We start from the raw sequence: 14,814 nt of genomic DNA, 5'->3' as shown, positions 1-14,814 counted from the left end.
GTGATTGATTGCCTGGCACAATGGAGAGAAAGTTCCATCCCACATGGGTGTGTGGGAGGGACTGGTGGAAACTAGTGTTCAATTCTGATGTGAAAGACCTCTCCGTGACAACATTTATGAGCCACTCTAAGTCTTTCATTTCGAAGGGAATCAGCACCAGACTGATGTCATTGCCTAGATTCATGGCACTCTCTGGGTGCAGACGTGGTGTGTTGGCCATGAGCCTGACATTTTTCTCATACGAATCGTGCCACACATTTACTGTAGGACGACTGTATTTCTCAGACCATTATGACTATAATGTCCATCATTTAGGTACATTCAATGTACGAGTTGTAAATGTAGTTTAGGTACACAATAGCTATATTAGGATATATTAGTGTATATTTTTCACGTTCTGACCTTTATTTCCTTTGTTTTGTCTTTATTTAGTATGGTCAGGGCGTGAGTTGGGGTGGGCAGTCTATGTTTGTTTTTCTATGTTTGGCTTCTGTTTCGGCCTAGTATGGTCCTCAATCAGAGGCTGGTGTTAGTTGTCCGGCGCTGCCGGAATCTCCCGTCCATTTGGGACCCATGGCTTGGGTCCCCAGTCAGAGGTCGGCGGCAAGGGTCGCCGCACATAAGAGGCCACACGGGTGGTTGAGGAGGTGGACAAAAACTGTGGTGAAGTGGGGTCCACGTCCCGCGCCAGAGCCGCCACCGCGGACAGACGTCCACCCAGACCCTCCCCTATAGGTTCAGGTTTTGCGGATGGAGTCCGCACCTTTGGGGGGTACTGTCCCGTTCTGACCTTTATTTCCTTTGTTTTGTCTTTATTTATAGTATGGTCAGGGCGTGAGTTGGGGTGGGCAGTCTGTTTGTTTTTCTATGTTTGGTTTCTGTTTCGGCCTGTTTCGGCCTAGTATGGTTCTCAATCAGAGGCAGGTGTCTCTGATTGAAAATCATACTTAGGTAGCCTGGGTTTCACTGTTGTTTTTTGGGTATTTGTTTCCTTGTGTGTGTTTGTCGTCACACGGTACTGTTTCGGTTTTTGTAGATTTCACGTTATCGTTAATTGTTTTTGTTCGAGTGTTCATTCGTCTTTATTAAAATTATTATGGGCACTTACCACGCTGCATCTTGGTCCGATCCTTACTTCTCTTCAGACAAAGAGGAGATCTGCCGTTACAATATTGATATTAATTTGTTTCAAATGTATATTCAATACGCACCAGTCACTGAACTTCCACCACTTGAGGGTCTCTGTTGACATTGCTTTCGGACAGCAACATATGGATAGAATAGTTAAAGTGCTTATCAAACCATTCAGAGATGTTAGTCTGGGTTACACCGTGTCTGCAGGCCGTTGTCTGGTAATAGATTCCGCTAGTGTGGTCCAACTGAGTATGTTCTCGATTTTGAGTAAATACTGTTTGTTGCAAACATCATACAGCAACAAACCAATAGGACAATGACCAATAAGCATTTCACTATATAATATTTTTCTCAATATGAGCTGCATTGCTAGACCTCAAGCAGTTGATGAGTGTCCTGAGAACTGTTTTGGGGGGGAAATGTTGAGTCTTATGATTTTAGATACGATGTACAACTACATGAATAGTTGATATTTCAATATCCAAAATAATAACTGTGATATGTATTTCCCGATGTGCAGAGATGATACCTATAGCTCCCTGTAAACAAGAAATTGTGAAAAATATAGTTTAGATTAAGATTAATTTCTAAATTAAAAAAGTCAAAAATGCAATGGAAATAGATTGAACTTTAAATTTTTATTTGGTACATGAAAACGAAGTGAAAAGCTACATTTTGTGTGCATATGTCAACATGCACTGATTTTTATCTGCAAGAAGTCCATTTGGTGGAAACACCACTGGTGGGAAAATACACATATTTTCTTAATGCAGATTTTTTAATATTCACATGAGAATCTGTCACCAATTGGATGGAATATTCTAACACCTCATTTGACACTTAACTGTGGCTCAATTTCACTTGTGCTTATGTGAAGATAGAGTTCCACACCTTTTGTATTGTATTATTGTCTGTGTCATTAAATCATTCAGAAGAATTAGAAAGCTATTAAGAGCAAGTGAGTTGTGAATAGTGTTTTGTGAGTACAAAAACATACTGGAGGTGACAACTGTCTAAGAGCAATGCATTCAAACCTTAAAATACTGATTCTCCAATTACATCCATAAAGCCCTTATTCTTGTGTTGAATTCCACTGAATTAAAGCTACAGTTATTGGGCGAGCTGACAAAATACCCATAGAAATGTGAGTTATATATCTATCATTCTCATTGAAAGCAAGTATAAGAAGCGTTAGATCTGTTCAATCTGTGCTATTTCTATGCTTCCCGTTCTAAAGTTTATTTTTTGCATCTTTTACTTTCGGTTTTGTACGCCGGCTTCAAACAGCTGAAAATACAATATTTCTGGTTGTGAAAAATATATTTTGCAGCAGTTTACATGGTACAGTGATTTTCTATACAAAACTCATGGTTAAATAAACTGAAATTAGGCAAATAATTATACATTTTAGCAAACAGGTTATGGTGGAGCGATTTCTGCATAGTGCATCTTTACATAAAGATTTGTTTGGAGTGCAAAAATCTTCACTCGAACATAAAAAAATGTAAATACTCAAAAGACATTGCATTTCGTATTCATACCTCATACGTTTATTTACATTCTTAAGGTCTTAACATTAAAATACAATGTCACCCTTTCAATACACCATTTTAACCATGCCTGATAACCCAACTTTAAAGTACATCCTTCCAACCATTTTAAAGGCTTCACAACGAAAAAATGGATACAACTATTTATATTGAATATTTTCAACCAGGTTTGTACAACATGCAAAGCAAAAATAAAATGTATCATATGAAAATATAATGAATATTGAGATAGAACATGATGATTTACAAAGGAAAGAAGAAGGAAGAAAAAAAACAAGCAATTGTCTTGGGAAATATGAACACTGGTTCACGAGGCAACAAGTGACGAAGCTAAAATATATTTTCCAAATATGTAGAATACAGTCATATGTAGAATACAGTAAAGATTTCAAAACTGAATCATTTTTGTGATAAACATTTATTTAAATCTTAGCCTTGTACAAATGTTCTTAGTTCAATCTAGTGAAATAAAAGGGTGTCGATGCGGTATGAAAATATTAAGAACATTTGTATGACTGCCATGAATTTGGGAAATACCTGATGATAACCATATTATTTTTCCAGTTCTGAATCACTCAATTTACAGTATTATTCACACCTTGTAGTCTGTGAAACCCTTTCATGCATTGAATATGCAGGCACTAACAAAAACATTACAATACAGCAATTGTGATTCATGTGGTGGTGGTTAGGGCTGTTACCATATGAGATCAGATATATTAGTAGGCAGGTGTAGGGTAGAAGCAAGGCAGTACAATGATTCATTATATTTTGCATAATAAACATTAAGATCTGCCTTTTCAGAGTTATTTGTTAATAATTATCTGAAAAATAAAAGGCGAAACTGAATTATGTAAACGTATCTCGGTGTAGTCTTAAGTGTTAATGCTAACGTTTATTTCAGCTAAGTTCTTCGTTTTGACTTGACGGTCTCAGGAAAACATAGGCTTCAACAAAATGAAGAAAAAAATACTTGAATATACAGAATTGATTCAAGATTTGTGTCTGGCAAAACGATTTCTGCTGAGAAGTTATTGCAGCTTGAGATGAGACCAGGGGTGTCCAATGGTGTTTCATGGTGATGTGAGGCATCTTTTACTTCAAGTGTGTTGGTCCATGTTTTATTATGTTGGGATTGCCATCCTTGGAATGCTCTCTCCAGGAGGATGCTTAACTGTATAAAGACTGCATAGTTTTAACTGTTTGATAGTCCCTTGTATATCACAAGCAGGGGATAGGTAGAATCCAGACATTGGCACAGTATTAGGGACAGTACAGCAGAGATAAGAAAATATTTTGAGGCTTGGTTTTCTTGAAGCATTTGCTCCAGTGTTATAATAAATCATTGTTCTGTGACTATTTACTCTGCTCTGCAGATTGGACGTTTTGTATCTATTTCTAGACATTCTAAATGTCCTCCTACCAAATAGTTTAACAGCTTTCACATCTAATTTGGTTTGCTATAAAAATGGATACTTTAACCAAGATACTTTCTTTGATGGAATTTAATAGAATCCAAATATAATTTTAACCCAAGTCAGAAAATGTTAATTACAATTAATAACAAGCTGACTTAAAAATAGAACATTTTCAATATGTCTAATATTGAAAAGGTTATTAGCAATATCATTATAGTTGCTAAAAATAAAAAGATATTTTGAATACAGTCAGCTCTTCTGTATTTAAGCATATAAATAATGCAACACAAATGGACTTCTCAGACACAATACAAAAGAGACCAACCTAAAATGTACTTTGAAAATGTAAAACTGAATCAAATTTTGACCAAATTCACTTAAAGCCAGCAAAAATAATTACAATATATTGCTGAAAAGCCCCATAATAACCACATGCAGAGCAGAATAAAGGTAGACTATTTTTCTAATAAGAATTAGGCAACTGGGGAGTAATTGGTGTGTATTGTGGTAAAACTTCTCTCTTCAGAATTGCAGTTCCTGCCCATTGCTAATGATGTCAGGGCCTGTGCTAGCGCATCCATGCTAAATCCGCTGTGTGATCCTGCATCATATCTGCGCCCATAGCTTGTGGAGCTGAAGGATGAGGAAGATAAATTAGTGGAGAAGCCAGAGCCTGTGGCATCAAAGCTCCCTCGTCTGGAGCCTGACCTGGAGCCCGTTCTTGAGTCGGGCCGGGAACCGGATGCTGACCCAGAACTGTTAACACTGTAAGGACTGTAAAGGCCTTTACTTGACTGAGAAGACCCTTCCAACAGACGCAGACCAGAACCCTCCTCAATCATGCTTCTATCCATCGCATCCTTGTATGAGATCTTAAGCTTTGTCTTGGGGCAGGTGAGGTATTTGGAGTATCGACTGATATCCCGTAGCTTCTGTGCAGTACGTGCATCTAGGGTGCCCTTGTTGATAGCAACATCCAGTGGAACTCTGCCATTGACATCTGGTTCGATCAAACCACCAGTTAGATATTGTACTTCTAGGAATCTCTGTCCCGCCTCATAATACAACCACCCCTTTTGTAATGCTTGTGCAGCAGACATTTTTGTTTTGGTTCGGGGATCCTCAAATCCATTGAAGGCCTTCTGTGCCAGGTTGATTCGGTCAACCATGATCTTATCCACAAGTCCCATGTTCACTGCATCTGCAACTGAGAATTTCTCTCCAGTATTTGGATCAATGATGCCACCAGTGGAAGCCTGAGCCTCCAGCAATCTTTGACCTGTGATATTGTCCACAAGATTTCTGTGCATGGCTTCTGTCACTGACACCTTATCCAATGTGTCAGTATCTAGTATTCCAGCCACAGGGCCCGATTCTTCTGTTGGGTCATTCCATATTGTTGCTGGGGGTTTGATAGAGGGGGCTGAACTATTGGAGTAAGAGGAGGATGACCTAGATCTGGTGCCACTTACGTTTCCGGACAGCATGTCCGCAAACTCTGTGATGGACAGAGTGCCAGCACGGTACTGATCCAGAGCAGACTGGTCAATGAGGCCTTTTGTGGTGGCATCATCAATATCATACTGTTGGCCAGACCTTCTATCAATGATCATGGACTTCACAACACCATCAGATGAGGATATAGTAATCTCCTCCCACTCACACTCCTGCTCTGCAAGCTCCATGTAGGTCTGGTGATCAATAAGTCCTTTGTGATATGCCTCGTAAACAGACATCTCTTTGCCTGTCTCTGGGTCAACAATGACTACTCTACGTTTACGCACAGACGATTTGGAGGATGTCTTCCTCTCACGTTTCTTTTCTTTTAACAGCAAAAGTGCAAGTCCAGTTTCCGGGTCAATCAGGCATCGCTCCATCAGCTGCAGGTAAGTGAGGTTCTCCTCAGTGTTAGGGTCAAAGAAGCCTTTCGTGTCATCAGATGGGTCTGTAAGAATGCCATTCATCTCCTCATCAAACAGACCACGTGTGTAGGCCATCTCAACTGGCAAGCGGTGACTCTCTTCTGGATCAACGATCCCACCAGTGGCAATTTGGGCTTCCAATAGTCGAATGCCATGGTCTTTCAGAATGAGACCCTTTTTCATAGCCTGGAATAGAGAGATGTTCTTGCCAGAGTACGGATCCCTGTAGCCTGTAACGGCACGCTCAGCAGAGATGAGCTTGTCTTTGAACTCTGAACCAACGACTCCCATTTTAACAGCTTCACCAACATTCAGCTTCAGGTTCTGTATTGGGTCAATTATATATCCTGTTGCTGCTTGAGCCTCAAGAAGTTCAAAGGCTGTCCCGGGTCTTATCATGTTCTTTTTCATTGCTTGGTAGATTGACAGACGATCTTTGCTAGATTCTACATATACTCCGGCAATGCAGCTTGTGCCCTCAAGGTACTTCTTCACTTCTCTGCTGACCTCTTCCACTGAGATAAGGCCTTCAGTGAGATTATTGTATGTCTTTTGGTCAATAATCTGCGAACAAAGCAGCTCATCCAAGGTAACTTGCTTTCTGAGACCCTTGAAAAGCAGCCTTCTGTCTTCCATCGAAAGTAATCGCAGACCACTCTCTTTATCAACTTTGCATCTCTTCAGCAGTTGGGCATAAGTCTGTCTCTCCTCTGTGGTTGGATCAACATAACCTTGTATATCACAGTTTGGATCAGTGATCCTGTCAAATGTTTCCTTATTGATGTACCCGCGTTGCATGGCAACATCTGTGGGAAGGTGGAAGTAGTATTCTGGATCCATAAGGCCTCCAGTGGAAGCCTGGGCTTCAAGGAGCCTCAGGGCATAATCCTCAGGAACAAGGTATTTTTTCATCGCTTGGAAGAGAGAGATTACTTTTCCACTGTAAGGATCCTTGTAGCCAGTGACTGACCTCTCGGCAGAAAGAAGTTTGTCATGGATTTCAGGGCCGACTATCCCTTTGCGCACAGCCTCGTCAACAGTTAGCAATTCATCTTTCACAGGGTCAATGATGAATCCTGTTGCTGCTTGGGCCTCCAGGAGACTGATAGCAAAATCAGGCTTAATGAGACCTCTCTTCAATGCCTGGTAAATACTGACCTTAGAGGGGGAGTCTGAGAGGATTCCAGCAATACTGCCAGTGCCAAACAGATACTGCTTTACAGATGGCATTTCCATAACCTCACGGATAGTTTTCTTCTCTTGCTTCAACAGATTGTATGTTTGAAGATCGATAATGCGAGAACTGTAGAGCTCCTCAATAGTGACTCTTCGTCTGATCACGTCACAGAACATGCTCTGCTCTACTTTCAGTATGTCCCTTTGTTCAATGATTTCAATGACGATGATGATCATTCTCTCCTTTGTGATTTGCCCACGACGATACTGTTCCAGGAGCCTTAGCTTTTCCTCCTCAGGGAGCAGGTTTGACATCATGACATCCCATAGGGTCATTACCTTCCCTCCATAGGTCTGATGAGGGATATCCACTTGACTCTTAGTCAAGTCTGTCTGTGCCTGTTCTTCTGTGTATACGTAGGACTTATCCACTGGACTTTGAGCTTCAGCTTTTGATAGTGGCAGGAAGCACAGACCAGTATCTGGATCTCTTATGCATTTCTCTTGCAGTTGTTTATACGTGTAACTTTCATTAGTGTTGGGGTCAACGAAGGCTTTGATATCCCCTGACGGGTCAGTAAAGGTCTTAGCCATCTGCTTATTGAAATAGCCACGTTGGAAGGCAACATCATTTGGGACACGGTGACTGCTGACTGGGTCAATAATCCCCCCTGTGGCCATCTGAGCTTCCAAAAGGGGAATGGCATGTTCTCGTAGCACAAGCTCCTTCTTCATGGCTTGGAAGAGGGAAATAATGTTGCCTGTGTATGGATCTCTGAAACCAGTCACTGCTTTCTCAGCTGAAAGAAGTTTCTCGTGAACCTCAGGACCAACAACTCCTGCTTTCACAGCATCATCCACAGTGTACCGCTGGTTTTTGACAGGATCGATAATGAAACCAGTTGCTGCTTGTACCTCGAGTAATGCAAGACCTGTATTTTGTCTCAATATATTCTTCTTCATTGCTTGATAAATGCTAACCTTTTCCTTTGAGTCACCCATATAGATGCCTGCAATCTGTCCATCTGTTCCTTGCAAGTATTTCCTGACTGCGTCCATGTCACTGATTTCTTTCGGTTTCTTTTCGCCCTGTTGGAGTTGATCATATGTAGCTTCATCAATTATTTTGGATTCAAACAATGAGTTGGCAGTGACAGGTGCTCTAAGACCTTCAAAGCTGGCCTGTTCTTTTTCCTGTTTCTTGGTCTCCTTTTTATCAACCATTGTGACAAGGATTGTAATAATTTGTTCAATAGTCACTCTTCCAGTTCTGTACTGTTGAATTACCTCGATTCTTTGTTCCTCTGTAATATATTCAGAGTTTATGATCTCCCAAATAGTGACTTTCCTTCCTTTGAAAGGTCCATACTGCAGCTCCATTGTTGCCTGATTCAAGGCATCTTTGATCTGGAGCTCAGTGTATTGATGATCCTCTTTTGACTTTTGTTTCTCTTTTGACTTTTGAATTGCATTCTCTGAGAGCGGAAGAAATGGAAAACCAGTCTCTTTGTCAGTGACACATTTTTTCATGAGTTGTACATAAGATGCATTCTCCCACATGTTAGGATCAAAGAATACTTTAGTTTCATCAGTGTGGTTGCTCAAGGTCTTGTTCATTTCTTCTTCAAAATATCCACGTTTACAGGCAACATCATGTGGGATGCGATAACTTTTGACTGGATCAATTATACCTCCAGTTGCAAGCTGAGCCTCTAGCAGACGGATACCCTGGTCTTTCTTAATAAGGTCTTTCAACATTGCCTGAAATAGGGATACATTCTTTCCAGTGTAGGGATCTTTGTAGCCATTAACAGCTCTCTCTGCAGACAGAAGTTTTTCATGCATCTCTGGGCCAACAAGACCTGATTTAACAGCCTCATCCACAGTGAGCTTCTGATTTTTGACAGGGTCAATTATAAATCCAGTCCCAGCTTGAGCCTCAAGAAGAGTCAATGCAGTCTCGGGAGAGAGCATCTGTTTCTTTACAGCTTGATAGAATGGTATTTTCTCCTTGGTTGACTCAATGATCACTCCAGCAATGCTAGGTGTTCCTCTTAAGGCTTTCTTAACACACTCCATCTCAGAGATTTCAATGACAGTTGTTTTGCCATTATGCAATTTGTTGAACAAGTCTTTATCGATGATCTTTGATTCTAGAAGTTCAGCTGCAGTGACAGGTGTCCTCAGACCATCAAACACAATTTCATTCTTCTTCGCTTTGTCTTCCACAACACTAATGACAATTTTGATACATTTTTCTATTGTGATTTTTCCAGTCTTATACTGATGAATCAGATCCTTCCTCTGTAGCTCTGTAAAATAATCTGAGTTAATGATTTCCCAAATGGTCACAGTCTTTCCTTGGAATCTTCCAACTAGAACAGAGATATTTGCTTTAGTGAGTACATCTTTAGTCTCTTCAGTTGTGTAGGTCTTGTCACTTTGTGCAGCGTTCTCTGTGATTGGTAACACAAGTAGGCCTGTCTCTGCATCTGAGGTGCACCTCTCCAATAGTTGCTGATAAGTGAGGCTCTCCTGAGTGCTTGGGTCATGGAATAACTTTGAGTCAGCAGTAGGGTTTGATAAAGTTCTGTTAATCTCAGAATCCAATTGGCCCTGCTTATAGGCTGTCTGGAGTGGTACACGGTGACTATTGACAGGGTCAATTATTCCACCAGTTGCAATCTGAGCATCCAGAAGTCTAACGGCCTGGTCTTGTTCAATCAAACCCTTTTTCATTGCCTCAAAGAGTGAGATTTTGTCTCCAGTATAAGGATCTTTGTAACCAGTAGCTGCTTTTTCTGCAGAAAGCATTTTGATATGGAGTTCTGGACCTATTAATTCCTCCTTTACAGCTTCATCCACAGAGAGCATTCTGTTTTTCACTGGATCAATGAGGTACCCAGATGCTGCCTGAGCTTCAAGAAGCATTGTGGCAGCACCAGGAGAAAGTTTATTCTCTTTCATGGCCTGATACACACTCATTTTCTGCTTGGCTGGGGTCAAGACTCCGCCAACACTATTCTTGCCTTTGAGACATGTTTTCACTTTCTCGGTCTTGCTCAGGTCTTGCACTGTGGTTTTCCCTGTTTTCAGCTTGTCAAAGTCCATTTTGTTCAGTATACCAATGTCATGGAGCCTGCTGGCGGGAACCTTGTCCCTAATACCATCAAAAGCAAATGGTGAATCTTTGTTTGTCTTTGCACCATCTACTACTTCAGACCCATTGAATACTTTATTTGTAGTCCCCACCATTGTCATTGCAATTAGCTGGTCTTCAGGGACCTCCTCAGTTTGAATCTCCCTTTCTTTAGTGTGGGGTGTTACTGATTTTTTAGGTGTAGAAAGTTGCTGCAGCTTCTCATGAAGCTTTTTATTCTCCTCACCCAACAAATTATCTTGTTCAAGCCTTCTATTTTCAAGATCCTGCATCCCTTTCTGCTTATTGCACATCTCCTCCTCAGCATCCTTCTGCTTTTTCAAAACGGCATCCATGGTAGCCTGGAGTTTCTTCTTCTCCTGTTCCATCTGCTTCATTTGATGATCCTGCTCATCTTTGAGGGCTTTGGCCTTCTTAACCTCATCTTCAAACTGTTTCTCAAGCTCTTCCTCAATGAGCTTTTCTTTTTTCAGCAACATTTGTTTTTCTTTCAGGATAGTCTGCTCAATAATTATCTTTTCCTTTTTAATTTGTTTTTGTTGGGCATTGGCCATCTAATTTGGAGAGAAAAAAATAAAGATAAAATTAATACAACTTTAAAGACATTTTTGCACATGGTCTTAACATTATATTATTCTGATTATAGTTAACTGCTACATAATATAATCAAAATATTAATATATAAATATGATATATTATATACGACATGTAATATTCTGAAATGTATTCGAAATCGGTTTCATTTGAAAAGCATTTGCTAGAAAATACAATTTAATTTACAAAACGCTGCAACATTCAGTTCATGAGCTGGACACTTAGTATTGATGACAGTCTCTGCAATTCACATGAATAGGACATTTGGATCTCCTTTATGTGTTAGTGTTTTTGAGAAGCTATGGTTACTTGCAAATGGATTTTCACAAGATTATTTTACATTGCACAATACCTCTTTAGACTTAGTCTGTAGATCTGCAGCCTCTTTTTGTAATTTCTCATTTTCTTTCTCAAGGTCAGCTATGGTTTTACATAAATCATCAGACTGTTTGCTTCTCTGTAATCTCTGCCCCTCCAGTTTATCTACAATTACTTTTTCTGAAGCATTTTGCTCTTTCTCTTGGAGACAAACTCTTATCTCATTTATTATCTCAGCTTGTTTCTTGAATTTCATGGCCTCCTCCTCTGCTTTGGACTGAGCATCACTGAGCTGTGTCACCCTAAGCTTCAATTTCTCTGCTTCTGCAGTTGTTTCACGCTGCCTCTTGCGCTCAGCCTCTAGAGATTTTTGGAAGCCCTTTGTCTCCTCATCAAGACGCTGCTGCATTTGCTGCTTGTCCTCCAGCAGTTTTTGGGCCTGCTCCTGAGCTTTGTCCTTTTGTTTCTGGAGCTTCTCTGCCTCAGCTTTCAGTTTAGTTGCTTCTTGAATAGCCTGCATATTCTCCTTCAGCATTTTGTCAGCAAGAGCCCTCTGTTCGGCAAGCTCGGACTCTGCAATCTGTCTCTCTTGGGCTGCCTCCTGAGCTTCTAAGCTTAGCCTGGCAGCATCCTCTGCTAACTTCTTCATGTTCTCAGCTTCCTCTTCCAGGAATTTCTGAGCATTAGCTTTGTCTTTATTCATGAGACGCTGATTCTCATTCTCAATTCTAAGCTTAAGTTTGACCAGCTCCTCCATCTGGACCTTGACCTTAAATAGCTCATCCTCAACTTGAACTTTCTGCTTGACAGCATTGCTAACTTCATCCTTTTGGCGCTGAAGCTCCTCATCTAAAACATATTTCTGCTTATCAGTCTCATCCAGTCGCATTTTCACCTTTGCTAGCTCCTGCTCAACTTGTGTCTTCTGCTTCAATGTTTGTTGAGCTAGCTCTTTGTGCTTGGCCATCTCTGCGTCTGCCTGCTGCTTCTGTTTCAGAGCAGAAGCCTCAGCTTCTGCTCGCTTTGCAGCCTCCTGCTCTGCTTCCTTCTTCAGTCTCTCAGCATCCCCCTGAGCCTTGGCCTGTTTGGCAGCCTCAGCTTCGGCTGCTTTCTTCTGTTTCTCAGCATTCTCTGCTTTTTGACGGAGTAAAGCAGCCTCTTTCTCAGCTTTCTCCTTGGCCTTCTCAGCTTCTTGTGCAAGTTTCTTAGCCATGTCAAACTCCTCTTTGAGCTTGGCCTGGGAAAGATTGTCCTCTTTCTGCTTGACCAGAACATCCTGTGCTCTCTTTTCTGCATCACTACATTTCTGTGCAGCCTCTTTGGCTAGAATAATTTGTCTCTCTGTTTCTTTGTCAGCATTGTCCTTCTGCTTGTTAGCATCGGCAGCAATCGTTTTGAGGCGCTCAACTTCTTTCTGAGCTACATGGCATTGTTGTGCTGCTTCTTCCTCTGCAGCAGTGATCTTTTTAACTTTCTCTTCAGCTTGCTTTCTTTTGTTCTCCTCCTCTAAAGCAAGCTTTCTGAGTTTCTCTGCCTCTTCCTCAGCCTTGACTCTGTTCTTATGCGTCTCATCTGCAATGCCTTTAAGCTTGTTCAACTCCAACTCAAGATCTAACTTGCCTGTTGATGCCGTCTCAAAGTTTAGTTTTAGGATGCAAATCTCCTCCTCGACCACCCTCCTCTGCTTAAGAGTTTCCTCTACAATCTTCTTCTGTCTCTCCAATTCAGAATCAGAAGTCTTCATAAGCTGGGTGATCTTTTCATCAATGTCTTGCTTGTGCTGTTTTGCTTGGTCTTCTAAGACCTTTCTCTGATAACCCTCATCTTCGGCTTTTCTCCTAAGTCTCTCATTTTCTGCCTCTTTATCCTTCAGGGCAATCTCAGCTTCAGTTTTCAGGCCAGTTGCTTCATTAATGGCTGCCAGTTTTTCCTTGAGTATCTTCTCAGCCTCTGCTCTTTGCTGAGCCGCATTATTCTCCGCTACCTGCCTCTGCTTCTTTGCCTCTTCAGCGATTGATCTCAGCTTAGTCGCCTCTTCAGCTAGATGCCTCATTTTTGATGCCTCAGACTCGAGGAGATTTCTGCTTTTCTCTGTTGTAGACATGGTCTCCTTCTCAGCTTTCAACTTCAACTGAAGAAGAACTTCCATTTCACTTCTCACTTTAGCCAGTTCGTCTTCTAGCTGTTTCCTTTCTTTTACTGCAGCATTCACCTCATTTTTCAGGCGCTGGAGCTCTTCATCCAATAAAGACCTCTGTTGCTTACCATGGTCAAAGTCAGACCTTAGGCGAATTAACTCTTGTTCTGCAGAGAGTTTCTGCTGTGCTGTTCCCTCTGCCAATTTCCTCTGTTTATCCAGCTCCTTCTCTGCCATTTCCTTTTGCTTAAGAGCAGCCTTTTCAGCCTTAGCCCTTTTCTTTGCCTCTTGCTCAGCTTCCTCTTTCTGTTTCTCTGCTTCCTCCTGAGCCTGGCTCTTCATGTGGGCTTCTTCCTCAGCCTGGAGCCTCAAACGGAGTGCCTCATTGGCTTTCTGCCTCCACTTCTCAAGCTCCTTCTCTGCTTCCTCCCTGGCTTTGTTGGCTTCTTCTTGTTGCTTCTTGAGATACTCTGCCTCTTCCTGCAACTGAATAACAGTGTCCTGTTCTTGTTTCAGCGATGCCTCAAGCTTTACTGCCTTCTCATTAAAGGACAAGCGTTTGGTCTGCAGTTCGGTGGCGGCACTATTCTGTGCCACCTCCTCTGCAACCATGACCTGCCTATGCTTCTCCCCTTCTGCCTGTTTCATGCGCCTCTCTGCCTCTTCAGCTTGCACCTTGAACTTCTGCAACTCATCCAGGGCCTTCTGCTTTTGCTTGGCAGCTTCTTGTTCTGCCTCTGTTTTGCGATTCAGTTCCTCCTCTGCGTTGCGCTTTTTCTGAGTCTCTTCATTCACCTGCTTGCGAAGCTTCTCTGCCTCCTCCTGAGTAACTTTCCTCAGTCTCTCAGCCTCGGCAGCCATGTCCCTGAGCTGCTGTAGTTGGGCCTCAGCTGTGGCCTTTTGCTTTATGGTAGTCTCTAATTGGATTCTGATGATAAGGATCTCCTCCTCCATCTTGGTACGACTATACAGTGCCTCCTCAACCTGCTGGCTCTTGGTTTGGATCTCCTGCTCTGACAGGTTCTTGAGTTTGTGCAGCTCCTGCTGTATGTTGTGCTTCTGTTTCTCAGAATCTACTTTCACAACCTCTCTCCTGCAGACCTCTTCTTTCATTTTCAACTTGAGTACCTGGGCTTCTTGTTCCGCTTTAGTGATAGCTTTGATGTGTGCCTCAGCTAACTGCCTTTGTTTGTCTAATTCAGCCTGCATCTCAGCCAACTTTTTTCTCTCCTCCTTCTTTAGTATTTCAGTAGCTGTCTGTATGAGTGGAAGCAAACAGAAAAGGGTAAAACAATGTTAAGTATTACAGTGTTAGAATATAAATGTTTGAGCTGTTTGAAATACTCAAAAAAGTTAAACGTTTAAGTACATGTAGATAGACAGAGTGGGGTCCACAATTATCGAC

At 41.6% G+C, this 14,814-nt stretch overlaps 1 protein-coding gene across 1 annotated transcript in view; it reads right to left on the bottom strand.

The window, feature by feature from the left end:
- Positions 1-1,761: 1,761 nt before the first annotated feature.
- Positions 1,762-14,814, bottom strand: part of LOC118375193 (plectin-like) — a 114,385-nt gene continuing 101,332 nt past the window's right edge. Inside the window, exons 32-33 of the mRNA XM_052505005.1 lie at positions 11,307-14,666; positions 1,762-10,914 (exon numbers count right to left, since the gene is read on the bottom strand). Coding sequence (XP_052360965.1) covers positions 4,576-10,914; positions 11,307-14,666 — 9,699 coding nt within the window. The 3' untranslated portion in view covers positions 1,762-4,575. The remainder of the gene's footprint in view (positions 10,915-11,306; positions 14,667-14,814) is intronic.

The sequence above is a fragment of the Oncorhynchus keta genome, unplaced genomic scaffold (genome assembly GCF_023373465.1).
Source record: "Oncorhynchus keta strain PuntledgeMale-10-30-2019 unplaced genomic scaffold, Oket_V2 Un_contig_2186_pilon_pilon, whole genome shotgun sequence".
NCBI lineage: Eukaryota > Metazoa > Chordata > Actinopteri > Salmoniformes > Salmonidae > Oncorhynchus > Oncorhynchus keta.
The sequence above is the reverse complement of the archived record's forward strand: the minus strand, read 5'-3'. Positions and strand labels throughout refer to the sequence as shown.